At 38.8% G+C, this 23158-nt stretch overlaps 1 protein-coding gene across 1 annotated transcript; it reads right to left on the reverse strand.

The window, feature by feature from the left end:
• Positions 1–3436: 3436 nt before the first annotated feature.
• On the reverse strand, positions 3437–12251 carry ankrd46b (ankyrin repeat domain 46b). The gene is made up of 4 exons (XM_053343798.1): positions 12162–12251; positions 9103–9445; positions 6113–6271; positions 3437–4690 (listed from the first exon to the last, which is right to left on the reverse strand). Exons 2-4 carry the CDS (start codon positions 9411–9413, stop codon positions 4474–4476), a joined length of 687 nt encoding a protein of 228 aa, XP_053199773.1. The 5' UTR covers positions 9414–9445; positions 12162–12251; the 3' UTR covers positions 3437–4473.
• Between the last annotated feature and the right edge of the window lie 10907 nt (positions 12252–23158).

The following is a 23158-nucleotide window of genomic DNA, read 5'->3' on the forward strand; positions in this document are numbered from 1 at the left end:
TATGTTTCATATATATGAAGTAACTATTATTCTAGCAAGCATAGATTTATGAAGTAGGGATGGGATTCAATGTTGACTTCTTCCCACTCCCTTTCAGATCATGTTTTCATTGTGCTTTCTTTTTTATATGTTTTTTTTTTCTTTCTTCTTCTTCTTTCACACATTTGAAATAAAATGATCGTTTGTAAAAAAGGGGAAAAATCTTCACCTGACACTGGTCTTTTTTAAAATAAATGTTCCCCCCTACTGTGTGTATTTACCATAATTAATGGTAAATATGTCATCTATTATGGCCAAGATCATGTTGTTTCAGTGTTGTGGCTCCAGACTGGAGAAATACAAAACTGTCTCTTAAACCTGACTGTGGGATCTGTTCTTAACATCCTCATTATCAGCAAGAAAACATTCTTTAATCACAAAACCATAAAATATCGTCACATACCCCTATTATTGAGCCTGATTTTATCTTAAAAAGTACTTAAACTGCACAAACGCTACATATCTTTAATGTGTTGCTGCTGTTTCTAAGGTGCCTGTGTTTGTTTGTGTTTGTGGATGAATCTGTGCCTTGTTAGGGGCAGGAAGTGATGAATTTGGTCTGGCAGTAGCTTTGACACCTTGGCCAAACTGCTGTAAAGAAACCACAGCCTGTTCAACCATGATTGCTTAACTGGTTTGGAAGACCGCAGGACTCGACAGCTTGACAAACCAGCTGCTCTCCTCGTCTTTATGGGTGTATCTTGACATGCAGCTGTGGTCAAACACACAACATGAAGTCATCTATTGTGCAAGCTCTTCGCTGTAGATTTAGATGTATGAATTTACAGATATATAGCTGATCTGTGGCTGCTTTCCTTCCATAAAACCTGTCATACTGATGAACTGAATTGATTGATGTGGACACTAATCTTTGTCATACATGTTAATAATTATAACCCAAGACATGCAAAGGAAGACACACAAGTCTGTAGCACAGTCGGTGAAAATGTCACTGGGTCTCCTAAAACCACCAGCTCATATTCTGCAGAGACAAAACTGATAGGACTGCAAAGAATGATTGCGGTGTTTCCGTTGTCAGTGGTGACAGTGTGTGAAGTTGCACTCATAAAGGCTAAACTCATCTCTAAATAACCTAGAGCAGGGGTGTCAAACTCATTTTCATTACAGACCATTTTGATCTTGTGTGGGCCGGATCATTAAAGAGAGGAAGGAAGGAAGGAAGGAAGGAACGAATAAAAGACGGAAGGAAGGAAGGAACGAATAAAAGACGGAAGGAAGGAAGGAAGGAAAGAACGAAAGACAGGCAGAAGGAAGGAAGTAAGGAAGGACGGGCGGACGGACAGAGACAGACGGAAGGAAAGAAGGAATGAAAGACAGAAGGAAGGAAAGAAGGAAAGACAGACAGAAGGAAAGAAGGAATGAAAGACAGAAGGAAGGAAAGAAGGAAAGACAGACAGAAGGAAGGAAGGAATGAAAGACAGACAGAAGGAAGGAAGGAATGGAAGACAGAAGGAAGGAAGGAAGGAATGGAAGACAGACAGAAGGAAGGAAGGAATAAAAGACAAACAGAAAGAAGGACAGATGGAAGGAAGGCCAGATGGAAAGAAGGACAGAAGAAAAAAAAGGAAGGAATGAAGGACGGAAGGAAGAAACAAGGAAAGGAAAAAAGGAAGGTAAGGAGGAAGGACAGAGGGAAGGAAGAAAGGAAAAAAGGAAGGTAGGAAGGAAGGACAGAATGAAGAAAGGGAGGAAAAGAACACAGGAAGGAAAGTGGGCCGGATTGCTCCCCTAGACGGGCCGGTTCTGGCCCGCGGGCCACATGTTTGACTCCCTTGACATAGAGGGAGGAGCAGACAAAACCACTCCTCTTCGCCACCGCTCTCCGCTGTGTTCCTGACGTTACACTCTGTTGCTTGTAGCTACTGTGGGAGAGGAAGATCTCTGTATCATGTATCTGAATGTGATCACTGATTGTGTTTTGTTGAAAAGTGATTATGCTGGTTCTCCGACACACAAGGCTGGAGTGGCAACAGGATGATGGATGTTGTGTGGGTTTGTGTGAAGCAGCCAGTAAAGTTGGCGCCTCTGAATCACCACATGACCCGCGCTAATTATATGAAGTGACTCATTCAGTAGCTATCAGTGGAGAGTCATTATGTTCGCTACAAGCAAGAACATTTTGTACATTTTTAAGTCAAATGCATCATTCTGGTGCACTCTGAGAGCCACATTAAGAGGTTATATCAATAAAAATCTATTTAAAGAAAAGAAAAGAAAAGATGTGTGCTTTAGTAATTTAACTGCTAGTTGTGTAGGTTTGAATGATGATGACACACCCACAAAGCACAGGAAAGACATTTGACCAGTTAATAAAGGTTCCAAACAAACTATTGAAAAAAAATATATATAGGACCGCCTCTGAGTTTATTATAGTGCTGTTAAACGAAACCGCTGTGAAACAATCTGAAAATAACGTGTTATTGATCTAATTTACTGGCTTTCTTACTGTCAGCGCTCCCTCTCCTCATTCACTCTCTAACTCGCTCGACCACAACGTCCTGCCCTCTTGGAGCCAAAACGTGTGCTAAGGTGCCCTCTTGAGAGCCAAAATGTGTGCCAAGGTGTCCTCTTGAGAGCCAAAACGTGTGCTAAGGTGTCCTCTTGAGAGCCAAAACGTGTGCTAAGGTGTCCTCTTGAGAGCCAAAACGTGTGCTAAGGTGTCCTCTTGAGAGCCAAAACGTGTGCTAAGGTGTCCTCTTGAGAGCCAGACGCGTGCTAAGGTGCCCTCTTGGGAGCCAAAACGTGTGCTAAGGTGTCCTCTTGAGAGCCAAAATGTGTGCTAAGGTGTCCTCTTGAGAGCCAAAACGTGTGCTAAGGTGTCCTCTTGAGAGCCAAAACGTGTGCTAAGGTGCCCTCTTGGGAGATAAAATGTGTGCTAAGGTGTCCTCTTGAGAGCCAAAATGTGTGCTAAGGTGCCCTCTTGGGAGCCAGACGCGTGCTAAGGTGCCCTCTTGGGAGCCAAAATGTGTGCTAAGGTGTCCTCGAGAGCCAAAACGCGTGCTAAGGTGCCCTCTTGGGAGCCAAAACGAGTGCTAAGGTGCCCTCTTGGGAGCCAAAACATGTGCTACAATGCCCTCCTGGTTGGCAAAACACGCTAAAGTGCCCTCTTCAGTGGCGAGAACGTGCTGTATGTGCCCTTTTTTTTCTTTTCGCCCCTGCCCTTCAAGAAGTCTGTGCACGCCACTGAACTGTAGCTACCAGTAATCTGAGTCTTTTTTCTGTAACAAAATATGGTTACCTTTTTTTAGTATCCTAATTATGTAATGTTGCTTTTGCTTCATGTATTCTTTTACTCCCCAAGCCGTCAGCAATTATCATTAGTTTCAAGTGAATAAATGACGCTCTGTATTAACACCATCAACCAGACCTCTTGTTGATTAGAACCATACATACACGATTTTATTCATTTTCCACATTAAATTAGTGTTTACTTGTTATTGTACACGGAAAAATCAACAGTGGAAAAGCTACAAGAAATAAAATATACATGGTTTACAAGGACATCAAGATAAAAATGAAAATACAACAAAACAAGAACCAACCATGAATCTGCTGTCATAATCCTACAGTTTGTAATCATTGTGCCTTAATATGAAGCTTGACAATAACACAGTAGATTTGAACGCAATAAAGCTGCTTCAGGTGGGAATGTCTTAATAAACTTTAGTGAAACATGAAGCTTCCTCCCAAAAAAGGCACAGTCTAGTGCTTCTCCAATCTGCAGAAGATACAACACTCCTGCATCCGTAAGCCTTCAAAATAAAAGAGTTTCCAGTCTGAATAAGAAAAGGATGAAGGGATAAAGACAGCAAAAAGGTGCAGGATTTCAATAAAACATACAATATGCGACGGAAATGAATACAGAGGATGTTTGATAAATAACACAATCGAGAGATCAAATGAGAAAACGAAAAGATAAAAAAAAAAACGTTGGCAATATACAGCTTGTAACAGATCGTACAGTATGAATGAAAAGAAAAAGATGTTGTACAATGAAATGTCTATAAACAAAACAAGTGCATCATTTTCACACTTTTGAGTCGTTACATTTTTCAAAAGCATCTTGAGCTGTGGTCTCATTTTAAAGAAAGGGAGGCGGGGGGGTATGTTACACAATATGGAAACAAGACCATCATTTTTGAGTCATTGTATTAGAAGAGGACACTGTCTGGATGACTTCTTGTTAATCACTGCACAACCTGTCAAACTTACTTTTTTTTTTTTTTTTTAAAGTAACTTCATTGTTTTTGTAATTGAGGAAGAGTGTTTTGTTCTTTTGGATCGCTGCTCATAAGAAATACATTTTTGCTAACAATACAATCGGTTTCCCTGTTTAGGCAACCAAGAAAAACACACAAATCGTTGAATTTCTCCCTGTCTCTCCATCTCTCTCTCATCCCCTCCATCCTTTCTTCAGTGCACGAGCTCCAACTGGCTGGTGGAGAAAGGCAGGACCCCGCTGACGTAGTAGGCGATGCCCAGAGAGAGGAGGGCGATGACCACCAGCAGCAGCAAGACCCTCCAGAAGCCCAGGTCCTCCACAAACTCCTGCCAGGTGGTCCTGAAGCTGGACAGGACGCCCTCGCTGCTCTGCAGGTTGGGATTGAGTAAGGAGTGGCTCTCCATCGCACTGACACGGACAGATGAACAACAGTTAAAAAGGGGTCGCCAGAAAAAATATAGTGAATTTAACTCCTAGACAGTCTGACGCAGCAATGACCCATGTCACCTAAAATCAATACGAGTCATTAATTAATTTACCTTTATCAAACTAAACCTATTTGTACTGAAAAACAAACAGAAAACCCTGGATTTAGACATTTATGTATCTTATTCAGTAGTTAAGAACACAAAGAAAAAAATCCAATATTATTTGTCTCAGTTTAATAAATCTGGTGAATGTCAAAGTTGATTAGATAGATAAGACAGATAGAACACTTTGCTGGGTTGTTAAAGAAGTTGAAGTTTAAGGCCTGGACTAGGCTTTACATGATCAGGATTTTTGGGGCCGATCACCGATTAGAGAGTTTAAATAAACCGATCACCGATCTGATCACGTCTTCTTTGTCCACGCGTTTCTTAAACTCGGCATGCTCCTCCTCGTGTTCCCTATCCAGGTACATTTGTGCAGTTGAAACATTTTGCAGATGCTTCCCCACGAGGTTCTTTAGTGTTGCACAGATTGCAAATAGCTTGTGTTTCATCTGTCTGCCCACAACACCCACACGTTTGTTTGAATCAGACAGCTCATGATTCAAGATTCAACAAACTTTATTGTCCGTCACATCGTGATTCGTGACAGGGCTCAAAACTAGCTGTCGGATTCAAACAAACATGTCGGTGGTGTGGAACTTCTTCGGAGTAAATGAGACAGATAAAACACAAGCCATCTGCAATCTATGCAACGGGAGCATCTGCAAAGTCTCAACATGACGACATTGATCGGATCAGTGAATTAAGACATTACAGCCGATCTCACTAATTGCATAAAATGCAAAATATCGGCCGATGAAATCAGTGTAAAGCCTAGCCTGGACTGGCCTTCTTCTGTAGCGTCAGGATTTGTCCTCTAGTCTAGTTAAATGCAGTGATTGGCACCCATCCAGCTACTGATTTTCCAGTCCTCTCCCCCTGAAGTGTTGGAAGTATAGTGTGGTGTTTCATGGCTTTTTCTTTTTTTGCACTGGTAAGACCCATGACCATTGTACAACGTTGGGTGAACGCAGTCATGGTGAAGAGGGAGCTTATCTCTTTTTTTTCCATTCAACTATAAACTCTCTATTGTTATTCCTACTTAACGGGAGCTTTTCTCGAATGGTGCTTCGAGTTCAAATCTGACATGCTCAATTAAATTAATACCAGCCCTCATGTTACCACATTACAACACAATAGGGCTGAACAAACAAAAACAAGACTATGAAACCAAACATTCCTTCTGAATGACTTGGATAAGTACCTTGGTCAGTTTCAGCATGTTTCGCACCTACGCTTTCTTTTGTTCTCACCGATTACCGCAGCTAACATAGTGCATCAGCCTTTTATCACTGCTTACCTTTCACTATCGGCCATCTGCATAGTTTCCAGTTTGGAGTGAGGCCCTCTGTTGAAGCCTTTCACCTCCTGCTCCTCCAGTCCCTCCAGCAGACGAATGGCGTCCTTGTTGACGCCGCGTCTCTTGGCCAGCACCAGAGGGGTCGACCCATTGTGGTTACTGTTAATGAAGGACAGCCAACAGTTTTTAAAATCTGAACATTGGCTGCCACAGAGACTGTAAACAAAGGCAAAATCAAATCCTTCGAGATTCAGATAATTTAGTTCAGTTTTCTGGTTCCTTTGAGCAATCTCTGACTTTCATTTCCTGTAAATGAGTACATATTTTATTGTGTTTGGGGAAAGGACTGTTCCTGTCCTTTATTTATCAAGTGGAGACGAGATGAGTGGCTGGATTGTGACTTTGTATTGTTTATTCTTTTTGGTATGATGCCAGAACAGATTCAATGGGCAACAGAGTCCCGACACAAAGGGACATTAATGCAACACCTGGGACACACTGCCTACCTCCAACTCGACTCAATGAGGTTAAGCAGTGCGTGCTCAAGATGACACATTTAAATGTTTTGTTTCGTCCACAACCGGTCATAGAAGACTAAAGAAACATTCACATTTTAGAGGCCGAAATCAGAGAATTTGAACATTTTCTTTCTTAAAAAGTAGCTCCAAATGATTAATCGATCATTAAAATAGTTGCTGATTAATTTTAATAGTTTACAACTTATCAATGTTGCAACTCTACTATCGAGCTACTTTTAATACACGTTTTTCTATCATGTTTGTTTCAATTGTTTCCTGCAGATGCTTCAAAGACTAGAAAAGTCCCATGGGACGGTGATGAAGAGGAAACCCAAGTACTGAACAGATGAGATCAGAACCAGCAAGCAGCTTTGATCCAGATAGTTATGTAATGAGACCAGGGACCCTCTGTCAGGTTCAAAGGCTCTGAATATTGTTAATGATAACACTGCATTGTATTTCTGTTTCTTTAATGATGTGTGATGCATTGTTTGAAAGGTGCTTATGAATAAAATGTATTATTATTATCATTATTATTATTAAAAGTTTTGAGGTGTCACACGGGTGAAAGTCATACACTTGTTGGTGTTTAAGGGACTTTTTAGATGGTAAGTCAGCTGCTTGAAGTTAAGAAAATCCCTCCAAACTAAACTAGCTTCCGCAAAACAAGCCAACCACAGGATTACTGTAATGATGATATCTCTGTGCTTACTGAGTCCCCAAAACTCTTCATCAGAGCTGTCACTGTGTGCTGTAAGGCTCACCAAGCTCACTGTGCCCGGACTCTGTCAGTCCCAGACAGGCCTGGACTGGGACAAAAAAATCGGCCCTGGACTTTTTGGTCCAGACCAGCCCACTACAACACGCAGATACTGTGCCAACTCGTGTTGATGTACATTTAAACACACAAGCCCTTAACCCTCGTATTGTCTTCGGGTCTATTTGACCCGAAGACAACATTTAAAATGTCATAACTTTGGTTTTCTTATATATAATTGCCTCAAAATGACATGGATGGTCCCCGACTATGCTCTTTGCAAGTAAAATTAATTATGACTATTTTTGTTAAATTATGTGTGTTTTATTAAAATTTATAGCACCTGTGGTCTTCCCGGGTCAATTTGACCCGGTCACATTTAGTGGTGTAATTGGTCACGCTATTGCGCTTTCCAGCACAATGAACATATACACACACACACACACAAACACCCACACACACACAAAAAATTACCTCTAACCCCCCCCTCTAATTCAGAATTTCTGCTTTTTTTAACTCAAAAATGAGGTATACTGTTATGTAAATGGGGCTAAAATACCATATATTACAAAAAAAAGTGTAAAATATATGTTAATGTGTTGGAAACAAGTTCACTGAAAAGGTGAAACAAAAAAATTGAGGATCATTTTATACTACATACTTTATAAACAGTTGAACAAGACCGGGTCAATTTGACTCGGGAGGACAAAAGGTGCGTAGTAAAAACGAAGACAATACGAGGGTTAATAACAGTAGTATACTGAACAATATCCCTTATATTCTGGAGACTTGAATTAGTTTTAACTGTATTGCTCGTTCAACAGTTTCACATTATAAACCATAAACACTGACTGAAAGTATCGGCTATATATGTGTTATGTTGTTAGATCAATGTCCTTCATGAACAAATTGGACTGTGGGCACGAAGAAAGGTGCATGTTGACACTTAAAACACTTTAACTCTGGTGACCTGATTTAGGGGAAGTCATTATAGGTAGAAATGATCAAAAATTGTGAAAATAGCAGATCTACATGCTCAGACCACATCACATTGCAACATGTGAGTTGTAAGCTTTCAGATTTGCAATTATGTGGCATTTTTTGCTCTTAGGAGCGTAAAAAAATCCCAGTACTCCCAATGGCCAATCCACCCCTGGTCCCAGAGTCAAACAAAGCATAATGCTCTGTTCCATCCAGTGGAAAAAACAGATTCTTCATCTTCAGATGTGTGCTCATACTTTGTGTCGTTGCCAACCGGTCATCTGTGCGCTTTTGCACGTATGCTGCTGTGGGTTGATACAGTTTGGTCTCTTAAACACTGAAACATAACATCAACTAATACCCTGAAATATTTCTGATTAGCACACTAAATCACCACCCACCAGTGAACCCACTGTTTTTCTATTTTCCCTGTACAACATACATCATTAATGAGTCAACCATAGTCTATCCATTAGGTCAGTTTTTAGTTATTATTAAAGGCTAAAAAAGTCAAAAGTGTGCCCAGTTATTTGTGAAGATTTGCTGTTTTCTTCATCTGATGTGACAGTAAATTGAATCTTTATGGATTTTGGACTGTTTTGGACAAACTGATCTGAAGACGTCACCTTAAACAAACTTTTTTCACTGTAGATTCTGCCGATTAATTGATAATGAAGGGAATACAGCAACAGGGACAGGAACAGTACATCACACAAGAGCTTTAAATCTCTTACCAGATATCAATCTTCAGCCCGTTGGACACCAGGAACTGTATGGTATCCACATGCCCGCACAGATGCAGCGCCGTGTTCCCTTGATAATCTGTTGCCAACAGGTCGGCCCCAAACTTGTGCAGGAGGCGACATATGTCCACGTTGCCTCGGGCGGCGGCTAGGTGCAGGCCGGTGCGACCCCGGTTGTCGCGGATGTTGGGGTCGCATCCGGTCTCGAGGAGCCTCTTGGCGAACGGCAGGTCTCCGTCGATGCAGGCCTGCAGCAGAGGCACATTGGTCTGCGACGAGTCGTTGATGAAGACATAGGACATGTCCGAGTGGGTATCAGAAAATTCCAGCGTACCTGCATTTCGGATCGAGTAGGAAGACAAGAGATAATGTTTAAACCTTATTTATGGTTTTATGTACTCCAGTCACAGAATAATAAATCTAAATGATAAGACAAGCTCACAAGAACATCCTACATAACGTGTGAAAACATAATTGGGTGAATTAGAGTAAGATTAAATACTGATAACTTTAATGATAGTGATGACTTATTTATTTGTATAGCACCTTTCATAAAATAAATGCATCTCAAAGTGCTTTACAACAAAAGAAATTACATACACCAAGGAGAGATGTGTTTGTACTTCGTCACTGTAAAAAAGGATTTGGGGTTTAAGTCAGATGGACAAATCATGCTGAGTGAACTCACTGGCTCATACAACAAAGTAAAACGAGTTACAACAACTTCTATTTGAAATAAGACTTGAAAACTCATGACAATCCATTCAACTAACTTTCCCACAACGCATTTATGCAGTTTTAACGCTATTATAGAAACTCATGTTGAGTCAACTTTATTCGAATTTGACAATATAAGTTCAACAAACATCATTTTTTATTCTCCTAATTAATCTTCAAGTTTAAATGATTTGACACACTAAGTTGAGTCAACAAAACATATGTGGTATCAACACATTTCTTCGAGTGGACACCTTATGTTGACACATTTATTTGACTTGACTAAGTTAAGTTGAGTCAACAATTTATTTAATTTTTACAGTGTGTACTTAAGTAGATTTTCCAGGTATCTGTACTTTACTTGACTTTTCTTTTACTTTTACTCTCTACATTTGAACACAAACATCTGTACTTACTAATATACGGTAGGGCATGTGTTCGTGAGTTCTTGCAAAATATCCTCCCCTCTTTCCCCAGTGACAGAGAAAGTTGCAAGATAGAGCCATTTAAGAGTGCCAAAGTAAATTTTGAACAGTGTTCAGCTTGTGATAAATGAGCCTAATGAAGGATACAGCTGAAGCAAATAGCTGCTTAATCTAATAGATATTTAATTTATTACTTTTCAAGACAAAATATTCAAAAGAATCTGAGTCCATCTTCTTAAATGTGAATATTTTTCTGATTTATTTTTGGCTTCTTTGACACTAAATCGAATACCTGGATATTTTGGGGTTGTGGGTTGTTTTTGAGGACATTAGAGGATGCCATCTTGTGCTTTTGGGGAAACTGTGAAAGACATTTTTGACGATTTTATAGACTAAACCACTAATGGATCAGGAAAAGTGTTAATAGTTGCAGCCATAGTCGTGATAAAGTGGTGAAAATACTTTAAAAACTAGTTGAGACTCTGGCCTGTGTAACATTATATTTATATATTATCATTTATCTCCTTCTGTATAGTCAGATAGCTTTACTTTGTGGGTAATTGACCCTGTAAACTGACTAAAACAGCATCATGACACCTTTTTTAAGCTATCAAATAAACTGTTTTTACATTATTTCCTTTCACTTGGACTTGTATGACGTTAAATTAACAACAACCATGATCTATAGCAGTGTGAATCCTGCAAACAACACTTCTTCTTAAAGACAAAGTTAAGAAAATATCATTTTTAGTAAACATTTAGCTTCAGATTAGGGTTGAGAAATAGCCTCAAAATGTTGGTGTCTGATAGTGAACAGGGTTCCCACACATTTTCATCATTAAATTTTCAAAGATTTTCCATATCTATTCCATAATATTTTACCCTATATCCATGACTTAATTTAAGTAGTTTAACAAAGGTAGGTCCACATAGCGATTGTAGGGAACAGTATTGGGTTATTACCTGCCCCCCATCCCTAATCTGTTTCAGTTGAAGAGCTTTGTTGAAGCTTTTTGTTGAACATCATAACCAGAGCTGTCAACTTTTCAGAAAACCTTGGACGACCCCAACGCCAAAGTACTTTAAGGAGATGTGGGTTTGACAGTCAAATAGTAGGGGGGGTCTGGTGGTCCTCCCCCAGGTACATTTTTAACAGAGTTAAATGATGGATGCATTTTGCAATCACATCCCAGAGCAAACTTTTGGCCCAAGATCCAGGGTTCCCACACATGTTTACCATTGAATTTTCAAAGCTTTTCCATAACATTTTACCCCATTCCCACGACTTAGTAGTTTAACAAAGGTTTGCTAAAGGGTGTTTTGACACTTTGATCTCACTAAATGATGAATGCATTTTACAATTACATCCCAGAGCAAGTGTTTGGCCCAAGATCTTATTATTTATTATTGTACATTACTACATACCTATTGATTGACTATGATTTTATGATTGACTTTATTGCCTTTGGTTTTACTGATTGATTGACTTGGCACTGCATTTTAAGTTACTAATTTATTAATTATATTTTAATTTTGATTGAGCTGCTGCTAATGAATGAGGGTCATTCCTAATTCAAAACTTATTCCAAACCATTTCCAGGCCTGGGAAAACTGTTTTTCTAATTGCATAACTTTTCCAGGAATGTCATGACCGTAGAAGTGTAGCTGCAGCAGCACACAATAGTGAAAAGGAAATTCATATTTACACTTTATACATTTACAGCAACCCCTCAAATTGCTCCCAAAATGACGCATTTAAACAGCTGCTAATGTTTACGATGGCTCAGGAGCTAAGGAGAGCTAACTTTAGCTTCAAAGCTGACACGATTTATCGACTGTAGAAACACACACACCTATAGGTACCTTGTGCTTATAGACGATCTAATGGTTGTCAGGTGTATTACTGACCTGTTATTTTGGTCCAATTCAGCCGAAAAAATGTGTATTTCGCTCCCTTCGAGCTAAAGCTGCAGCTTCTTCTTCTTCTTCTTCGTTGTTGTTGTTTGACAGCAGCTTGCATCCACTATATGTTTCACTACTGCCATCTAGTGGATTTAAATTACTACTACCACCACCCGGCTGTTAAATTCTCACCATCAGCCCAGTTCTTCTAGCATTTCCTGCCCGATCTAATTCTTCCATACTCTGATACATTACCCTTTTTAGCCCTGTTCTTTCCATTCCCTCCATCATGTTATTTAAACAAATGTTTAGGTCCCCAAGAAAACTTGGGAAAGGGGCCATTCAGAGGCTTCAGTGTTGGTATAATTACTGTGAAATATTTTTGTTTTTCCTTTTTTTTATTTTAAATTTTCACGTTCAACGTATTGTTCAGATGTACATCATCAGGTACAGACGTATTTTGCGGTTTTTTAATATTATTGTTTTTAAAATAAATTGTAATAATGTTAAACAAATCCAACCCCTACCGACTGATAATGGCACTTCTATGAGTGAATATTACAGTGAATTTTTTTTCTCAATTTTTATTTAAAATGTTCACTTACAACATATTGTTCAGATGTACATCATCAGGTACAAACATTGTTGTCTTTTTTTATTATTTTATTTCAGTGCTGCTACATTTGTTCCCTAGTCCAACCCTGCCAGAGACCTCATTACATTTATGACTGGTTTACACTTGTCCACAATACTCTCAATGTGACCCCTCCATGTTAATCTGGAGTCCAAATTAATTCCAAGGAATCTAAAAGATTCTGCTGTTTCTAGATTTCCTCCATAGGCTATAGCTTCAACTCAGTATTTCTAATTTTCTTTCTAGTAAAGAACACTATTTTAGTCTTTTCAACTGAAAACCTAAAACCCCATTTCTTCCCCCACATTTCCACCTGATTTATTCCTTCTTGCAGTTTATTTATTATATGATTTATAGTCCTCCCTATTTTCCACAGAGCCCCAGCATCTGCAAATAATGACCATCCCATATCTAGTGATAGATTTCCAAAGATGTAATTTATCATAATAGAGAATAGGATGGGACCAATCACTCTCCCCTGCAGCATGCCGATCTCAACTTCATACTTATCAGACATTTCAGATCCTACCTTTACTTGAATTGTTCTTCTGTTCAGAAATTCCTTTACAACACAAAACATTTGTTTCAGGTACACACTCCAGTCACATAAGAGCAATATTATTTGAAACCAATGTAAGATTCAATATGGATTCCTTAACATCTATCATTGTTTACTCCCATCATTTAAACAGACTAAGCTCTTCTAATCCAACAATTTTTCTGGCCGTTACTCAGTTTTCTCACTTGAAGTCCCCACACCACACAATACTTGCTCTACTTTCCCCCTCTATTTCTTCAAGCTTGTTCAATTCCATTCTCTTGGGGGGTTAGAGTAATTCACCACCACTCTCCACCACCACTCAGTTTCAAAAAAAGTTTCTTTTAGAGAAGCACAGCTTCTGTGTTTAACATTAACTGTTTGTCAGCGTTCCCAGGAGAATATGAAAAATGCATTTGTTTTGTTATGTAATGTATGCTTTCTTTGACAGGGTTAGATACAACCTAATGTGATCTCTGTCTTTACTTGTATGTTAAGCAAAAAACTTCACATTGGAATTATTTCACATACATTGCTTGTTATTCTAATAGTGTGTGGTGTTACAATAAATCAGAGGCAAGCAGACCATAATTTAATAAATATTTATTTGCACAAAAACAAACACGTCCAACAATTCCCTGGCTAGATTCACTGTGGAGAAAAACAGGTAAAGCAAAGAGAGACAGAAGAGGAAGGGACACGAAGAGTTGTGACATGTGATTTGACTGTGATAGTTATGTTGGATTTCAATAATAATAAAAAATGTTACTTGTATTTTTAGAAATATAGTATATTTAGATCTGTGCTTTTTAAATGCCACAGAACCATCCTGTAAGTTTGTATTTTTTTGTGTGAGTAATTTAGTTCATTTAATGGATTAATTAGCATTGCAGTTGGTTCATTCATGACTGAAGCATTGCATAAATTCCACCACCAGGTGGTGCTCTCGAGTCAGTAAGAAACGAGCTGTGAAAGCTTCGAGAGAAGAAAACTGTCCAGTGTGGTATACAGCATGAGAGTAGCAACTAGTTTATTTAGCAACTGAGGAAACATACCAGTGGACTGTGAAGGTGAATTAAGACACTGTTACAGTCCTGCTTGTAAATTAGTACTTGGCTGCAACATAAACGATATAAAAACAGCTGTAGTTTGCGGCTAACTTTGTGAATGCTAGCCATATGCTTCAAACTTGATTTCAGCAAATCCTCCACCTAAACACATGTGTTTAGCATTTATTCTCTTAATCTAAATATTTATAATGAAATGGATTCCTTAAAGAAGACAGCTGTGTTTTTAATATGATTTCTCTTTTGTTTCCTCTTTCACCTTCTCCTCACACGTGTAGAAGATAAAGATCTTGACTGAAGAGAAAGGAATGGGAGTTTCGACCACTGTCGGCAAACAGCAGCATTTGTTATGGTTACGCTTGTATTGACCGGGGTTGGTTGGTTCCTGAAATCCCTGGCACTTGGCCAGGTCAATCTGCTAATACTGCTCAAAGCAATGAGTATTCCCCAGTAAACAATGTAGCAATGTAGTAAACGCAGCCATTTAATTTCACTATTACCTGCTATCTTTAAAAGTAACACCTTAAAGATGTGTGTAATAAGACAGTATAACTGTTACTGCATGGCTTGTGTATTATAGGTTTTGAATGTAACTGTTACTGTTGTCACCACAGCTTCTTACTATCTTATGTTGTCTTTTTTATCTTTTCAGGTCTTTCACCCTGCCAATTGACTGCTGGACCATCCATCCTCTAAGATCAACATCTGGACCAAAATCTATTTATAAAGACAGATTTAGTAACATTTACAATTGTAGACATGGTAATCCATATTGTGGGTTGGTTCTTGTGATTTTTGTGCTTATTGTGTAATCAAGAATACATGCCTGGGAGGGAGGGAGGGAGGGGGAGAGAGAGAGAGAGAGAGAGAGAGAGAGAGAGAGAGAGAGAGAGAGAGAGAGAGAGAATCACAATATCACACCCTTTACCCAAACACTGCAGCTGTGGGTGCAACGCACCATAATGTGTGCATGGTACTTTCCACTGAATTTTGTAACTTTGCTGCACTGTGCCCAAGATGTTAGATATAAAGACAGATGTTGTGCTGTGTTAAAATGCTCTTGCATATGTCCAGTCCAGGAATCAAAGAGATGCCTCCAAAGAAGGCAGTAATGAATTTGACAAACTGTTAAATGGGTCCCTTATTATAGTCCTACATTTATAGAAAGGATATATGGATGGTCAGTGGCTGCTTGCCTTCCATAAATCCTGTCAAACTGATGAGAAGGTATTGATGTGGACACTAATCATACTTGGCAATATGTAATTAAATATAACCCAAGACATACAGAGGAAGACACACAAGTCTGCATCATTTTAGCATCAATCAACATCAAACAATAAAAAGGTTTCAAGAACCTAGAAAAAAGTAGGTGAAAATGGACAATATAATGCTCTGACACAATCACACAGATGCACATGCTGCAAAGACAGTGAGCTTTGTCCTATCCCTGGTCTTTTATTGTGACCGTTTCATTAACTTGTACAATCTTACATTTTAAAGTTGTGTATCTACATCTTGTCCATATCCATTTTGTAACTATGACAATTGGAATCAAATTTAAGAATTTTTAGCGCCAAAACGTTTAGTCCGCCCCCCCTTCCTCTGCTCTCTGTGTGTGATTCTTCAAATCAAAATGTGGTATTCTCCATGGAAAATGTCCATTTGTTCTTAAAATAGAGGTGCGTGGCCCATTCTTTGTTATTAACATATGGTTATCTCCACCTAAACAATATATAAAGGCGGGTGTTCTGTGTTCAATCCCTTCCACCAAAAGAAAAAAAGCCTACGCAGTAATGACATTGACGTAATGTCAAATAACTTATTATAGTCCTCAATTAGATCAATCGACCAACAGTATTTCTTTAGTCCACGAATCTAATACCCATACCCTAATTATCATAATTACTCTGAAACATAATCTACCTCTGCTTATTAGATATTCAGGCGCTTTTTAGTTTCCTCACATTTAAAACTTAAGTTTTCTTGTGTTGGACAAACAATTTGTGAGCTGTGAAAGCGAGATGGTTTTTTTTTCTTAGCTTGCTCTCGACCTCTCGTAAGTTTTTTTTCTGATCTATAAAAAGAGTAAAACATAAGCAACCACTGGTGCATCCCAGAATTAAATGGTAATAAGATAAAAACAAATGGTAGGATTTATGAACGGAAATAAGAGGGATTTGTTCGTACGGCCTCTTGCGCGAGGCCCGATATCCACACGGCGTTATTATGTTTGACTAATGATGAAGATTATAAAAATCGGGTTTGATTTCTGTGAAGTTGTTCATGTTAATGATAAAAGTCACATTCGTTTCTACGGCGTGCCTCTTCTTTTAGCAATAATGATCACTTTTAAATGACTATTTTAATTGTTTCACATGTAAACATTTGCTTTACAAGTGTAATAATATACAAGTGTAATAATAATTTTCAATTAAATATGTGTGAAATCCGCTTTAATATTTCAGGTTTTCTTCAAGTTTATTTATGGCTGTTTGTTGGTTTTATGTTACTGTAATTACGGTAATGTTTCCATATTTTCTTAAAGCTGTAGCTGTTTTCAGTTTCAGTTTTTAATCGGTTTAGTCTAATCCAATTTAAATTTCAAATGCAATAATTAATTTACATTAATGAGTTGCAGAAATAAAAGTCGTGTTTTAGGCTACATTTCATTTTAAGAACATTTAAAAAACAAACATGACAAACATACTCAATCATTTAAGTTCACCCTAAAACAGGAGCCTGAGATTCAGAACTATTGTCCATCTCCACATCTTGCGAAGGTCTCGCATCTCTGCGTCCAGATGTTTTTTGGGATTTCATCCACCAGGCAAACCCAGCGGCAAGTGCAACAAGCAGAAGCGTCACAGAGGCTGTAATGCAGACGGTGCCCGATGTTCCCATCGCTTTCTCTCCAGTGGCGCTTTGTGGGGGCTGCCAGGCGGCGAAAAGACAAAAAAAGAAATGGAAGAATTCATTCAAATTTAGATAATATTTTTTTTTATTATTATTATTATTAAAAAACTGCAGTAAAAACATCATCTGGACTTCATTATGATTTTGTGGACATGTCACAGATAAGAGCCTACTAAGTCTCTAAGCGGCCTTTCAGAAAAGTAGTCGCTACATATAATATAACATTTTAAATGCAGGACTTTATTTTACTTATTACAAGTTATATGTTGAAATGTATTATTTATACTCACACATCCAGACTTCCTCTTTTGGACCCTCACTTTCACAGCAGCGGCCTTTTCCATCTTCACTTTGTCTTCATGGTTGATGAAGAAAACACCTTCGTCCTGCGGCTCAGCTCGCTTCAGATTCAGGGACAGGTCTCCTTGTTTGAACCAGTCAGGTGACACAGACACCTTTCCATTAAATTTTGTCCCATATGTGACCTTACGGGAGGAGAGATCCATCTTACAGACAAGCTCACCGTTTTTCTCCCAGTGTATAATCCTCACATTAACTTCGCCTGCAGTGAGGAAATAGTAAGGTAGTTTGCCTTCATCCCCCTCAGTCACCAGAACTTCAGAAAGAGCAACGACATCCAGCTGGATGACATCCATGGAGCCACCACAAGTGAATTCATACACTCCGGCATCGTTGTAGTTGACGTTGTTTAAGACGACAGATGTGGTTGAAATTGGTTTCACTCTGTCTCTGTAGTCTTCTTCTAGCTCCAAAACCCCCTTCTCAAAAGCTCCCACCGGCTTGTTACTGTCATCTTTCAGCCGACGATGACTGAGTTTGAGTTGGCCATCCGTGCAGGGCTGACCCGCGGACAAATTGGCGGAGTCTCCCACGACTGTACAGACGCCATGTCCAAAACCTTCTCCAAAAACGCACAAGGCATTAATGAAGACAACGAAAGCAAACACATTCTGAAGCTGTGCCATTGTATGCTGCGTGTTTTACTGTTATAAACCGCTCGTCTTGCTTGCTTCTATGATTATGAGGCGGCGATTTTCATTCCTCTTCCTTGTTTCTGATGACAGAAAGAAGCTTGGGGGGCTTCCCCTCGAAACAATTGTCACTTGTTGTCGCCACACATTAATTAACTAATTCTGCCATCTGTTGTCTCCCTCTTTGAAGTAGGACTATTACTGTTGGTATAAAAATCGGTTCTTGTAATAAATCCTCTTGTGCGACGTTTTCAGATTTATAATTGAAATACTTTCGAAAAAAATAATAATAATCGGGTTGTTTTGTAAATATTATTGATTCCCAAATTTGTAAAAGAGCTGCTGAAACGCATAAAACCGTTCAAATGAAAGGTCTGATTGCATAAACCTTTCATTTAAATTGAGTTTAAATTCATTGCTAATATTATCTAATATTGAGCTATATTTGTTCATTTTGTTATTTTGTTTATTTTGATAACATTTGTATATTCAACTGAACTACTCAGACATTTCCAGGATCACTGTGATCATGCTGTGGCTTGTTGATTGTGAACTGCTGCTCAGTAAAACAAAGGAGAGAAATTGTAATGTAAGTGTGAGTACATGTTTCTCTTAAGTAACATCATTTTGAAATAGGCTATGAGCCTTAGTTAGTGTAGACTTTGTCTTCTGTCGACAGTTTAGTGAAGACTTTGTCTTTTGTCGACAGTTTACAGTCTAATCAATCAGCTCTGATGGTATTAAGGATAATTAAGGAAGTAAATTATGTATATTAGTCTGTGACCCCAAATGTATTTTCAAGTCTTCCTCTTCTCTTTTTTATCTCTGCAACTCTGATCACTCATCTACCGTGAGGCTGCATGTCTCTTTAGTGTTGACTATATGTGGTCAGCAGGGGGTGCCATTGATCTATTAGCGCTTAATGAACAGAGCTTTATCGCCTGTATTAGTTATTCATAGTCGGTGCATCAAGTTAACCCATTGCGAGGTTAGACATGTTGATTTTCTCTCCTCTATTTTGAAGAACCATACGCAGAGGGCAGAGGAAGGAGAGAAAATGTGTTTTAGCAGGAAAAAGTGAGAAACCCGGTGAGATGTATCGGGCCCTGGACTGGGTGCTGTGCTGGGCCCTCTCACTGTTAAATCATCTGCTGGGATGATTTGTCAAAATAGACTTAATCTAAACACAGTGGTCGAAAACATGTTCTAACGTTCCCTAAAATGGTTTGGTCTGTCGTACAATGGTCAGAGAGGAGGAGTGTGAGAGAGGTAACCAGCTGAGAGCGACCGAACCAGAGTCAGAGGCATGGTTCAGAGACTGACGTTAATTCTTGATCCTACACAGCCAGACTCATGTCTGGTCGATCAAGAAATTAAAGGTGACTTCTGAGATCACCGTGTCCGGAGTACTGCCTAGACACACACACACACACACACACACACACACACACACACACACAGTATCAGCAGAATATCAACAGTGGCAGTCGGTGTTGAATGTATCGTGTTGGACCAGCACGTATTGTAGGGTTATTGTCTTCTCGTAGCTAACCAACGGAGGCTGGCAGCAAGTTGAGACGACCCAAAATGTTTTAACAGAAATAAAGATGTTCGTCCATGCAACCTTTCATCTTGTGTTTCTAGGATTATGTGTTTTGGCAAACACCTATGGAGTTGTTAATATGTCATAGGCTATTTCTAAACACACACACTTCAAATTCACTGACATTGATGTATTTGTACTCACAGATCCAGAGTCTCTCTTTTTGAGCGTCTGACAGCAGCAGGGTGTCGCTTCTTATTCCATCTTTAATCGCAGGTAAACACCTTCATCCTGCTGCTGAGCTTCCTCCAGTGTCACTGATCTCTCCAATAAATCCATTCCCATATTTGACAGTCCCAGAGGAAAGATGCAGGCTCCACAACATAATAACCTACATTTACGAAGTGAGACTAAAGTTAGGTTGTTTTTCTCCCTCTGTGAGCACTTAAAAGAGTTCCACGGCCCCCAGCTGGTTCAATATACAAACTGGATTTGGTTTCCTAAGAAACGTTTATGTCCTGCCTGTTGTGCATACCTTCCGATGAATCCAAACCCTTATAGCCTATAGCAATAAATAGAGGAACAATCAAACCAAACCAGCCTCTATTCACTCCCCCTTCATTGGCTCGTTCACGTGGGGGTTCGTCATATTAAGGCTAAGTCACTGAGCACTTAGGCAAGGCAAGGCAGTTTTATTTATATAGCGCATTTCATACACAATGTCAACTCAATGTGCTTTGCACTTAATCACGGTTTATTTCACACCATGCTTCTGGTGTAACTACCAAGAAGAAAGACAGAAAACAGAAGCTGCTTTTGGCCACAGCTTGCTTTGTGTATGCAGTGGTTTGTTCTTTACAAAAAAGAGGAAATGAGAATGGTAAACTTGCGTGTTTCTGATGTTTGAGGGTTTTTTTCCCAGCTGTTTGCTGAATCCCATTTCTTCAAGGGAGTTTGGAGTGATATTTTCCCCAGAGAAAGTTTACAGATTGTAACAGTATTAGACTGTAAATTACAGTTTTTCCTGATTACTGACAGTAGTTGATTGTTCTCAGTTGGTAACGGTATGCAGTAAATATTTGCCCTTGGTGTATAATTAATCACATGAAACTTGTCAGCTCAGCATTCTCGTTTTCCGACATCTTCCCATTTTATGAGTCAAACTAACATTTAAATACCTCTTCCCTCTCAGCTACTGTGTATCTAATCCAGAATGATGTATGTCATGGAATTTTCAGGGTTTACAAACAGAAACCACCAACATCCAGCAGCTGAATGCTATGTCAAGATAAAGAGATAGAACGAATATAGAAAATATATATATATGTATATATATATATATATATATATATATATATATATATACACACACACATTTTGAAATGTGCTTGTCTTACAGGCTAACTTAATTACTTAATTTCCATTTTCCTTTGACTATTTCTTTAGAACACAGCATACAAAAGGGAAGCCTCGACCAAAAGCAACCATTGCTCAACACTGTGCTACTCGTGATGATGCACCATTATTCGGAAGAAGTGATTCATAAACCATTATCCATTTTTCCTTAATACCTTATGAAGGTAGGCTATGCATCATCACGAGTAGCACAGTGTTGAGCAATGGTTGCTTTTGGTCGAGGCTTCCCTTTTGTATGCTGTTTTCTAAAGAAATAGTTTTTACCGGAGTAGCTACACATAGTATGACGATGAGTTTTGGGATTTTTTAAAATACCAGCATCCACCCAACCTCTTATGAAAACTAATCCGCACCCCGACGCAGAAAATACCTGAACTCTTAGGTAGAGGTACATATTGAAACTTAAGAGAGAAAACAATTAACATTGTATCACCTGTTCATCAGGCAGGTTACCACAGCAGAGAAACAGCTGGATAAATGTCAGTTACTGAAACCACAAGATGAATATCAGCTCAAACAAAGTAAATATGGCGAGTTTCATTCACCACAAACACAATAAGACACAAATATTGGTTAAAGTTTTCAACGAAGTTTTAAAAAAAGAGTTTCTTCTGCTGTTAATACTTCCTGCGGAGTCAACGACTGGAAAAGCAAACAGTGCCAATCAGCCATTGATATCCACAATGTGGTCGGAAGGGGGATTACATGATGGGTTATTCGGATTCTGTAGTTTTGACTGTATTGAAAATCATACAATACCTGGGATTTTTAAATACCGTGGTATGGCTGTTAATGAACTGACGGAGAAGGCAAGAAGAGTTTTTGACATCATCAAAAGAAAAATAATAGACCCAATAATGTTATATGGAAGTGTAATGTGGCTGATGTTGATTATTATTGTGGTTGTCTTGCGATGAAAATAATGTCCCACGATTGACTAGAGTAAAGTTCTGATTTTGACGGTTGTGAAAGTGACAATTGGTGACAACATGTCACAATGCACTGTGGTTAATTTGTGTCATGTGGTGTGCAGGAAAACAGAGAACTGAAAATGGACAGCAGTAACCAAAAGGCCGGGGGGGAGTCAAAGGGGGGGGGGGGGGGGGGCACTTTCTGTGCTCTCTTTGATGCCTCAAGTCTGATTTTGTGAAGGAGCTATACAAGAAATATGTACACAATATTTAACATTAATTATTCATTATTATTAATAATTAAGGTTCCATTCCATTTAGGTTTTTTTTTTTAATTTGTATTTATTTTAATTATAAAAATAATTATATATGGTCATTATAGCATTGCTAAAACAACAAATCTAATGGTGGCCTAAGACTTTTGCACAGTACTGTATCTGCGGACTATAAGCAACGTGATGAGGGACTCTGAGGTGTGTCAGCTGAAAAAGATGATGTGGAAATGTCAGATTTTTAACTGAATTTGAATTTACAGATAATGGAGGACCTTAAGATTATTTATTTTAAGGGGGGAAAAGTGCTGCTTTGCCTTTTTCTTTGTTCATTTCGTCGCAAGCTCTTCTACAAAAGCTTAATGTTACGTGTTGCCTTTAAATTAAATGATAATGTAAAACCAAAATAAACTGAGTAATTATAATCATCACAAAACTTTCTGAATACATATTGTATTGTTGCTATTGTAACGTGTTGGAGATAGTTGGGCTGAGTTCCCAGCATGTCTCGAAACAATGTTTTTACAGACATAAGTTAAAATAAATGTGTTGTAAATCACCACAGATGTTATCTGATATATACACTGTGATTAGTGCTACTGTTGTTTACTAAGTCTACAATGTTTATAGTAGGTAGACCCAGGCATGTTGCCGTGACTGATGTCAGCACATGGCCCTCTCTGTGTAGTTGCGGTTTCAGGGCGGATAGTCTTA

This window comes from Scomber japonicus, chromosome 22 (assembly GCF_027409825.1).
Source record: "Scomber japonicus isolate fScoJap1 chromosome 22, fScoJap1.pri, whole genome shotgun sequence".
In the NCBI taxonomy this organism is placed as follows: Eukaryota; Metazoa; Chordata; class Actinopteri; order Scombriformes; family Scombridae; genus Scomber; species Scomber japonicus.

Excerpts from the sequence above, each read along its gene's own strand:
- ankrd46b (XM_053343798.1), bottom strand. The coding sequence starts at position 9,413 with ATGTCCTATGTCTTCATCAACGACTCGTCGCAGACCAATGTGCCTCTG. Across the intron at positions 6,272-9,102 it reads GGGCTGAAGATTGATATCTG|TAACCACAATGGGTCGACCC; the intron begins GTAAGAGATTTA and ends CTTCATTAACAG. Across the intron at positions 4,691-6,112 it reads CAGATGGCCGATAGTGAAAG|TGCGATGGAGAGCCACTCCT; the intron begins GTAAGCAGTGAT and ends TGTCCGTGTCAG.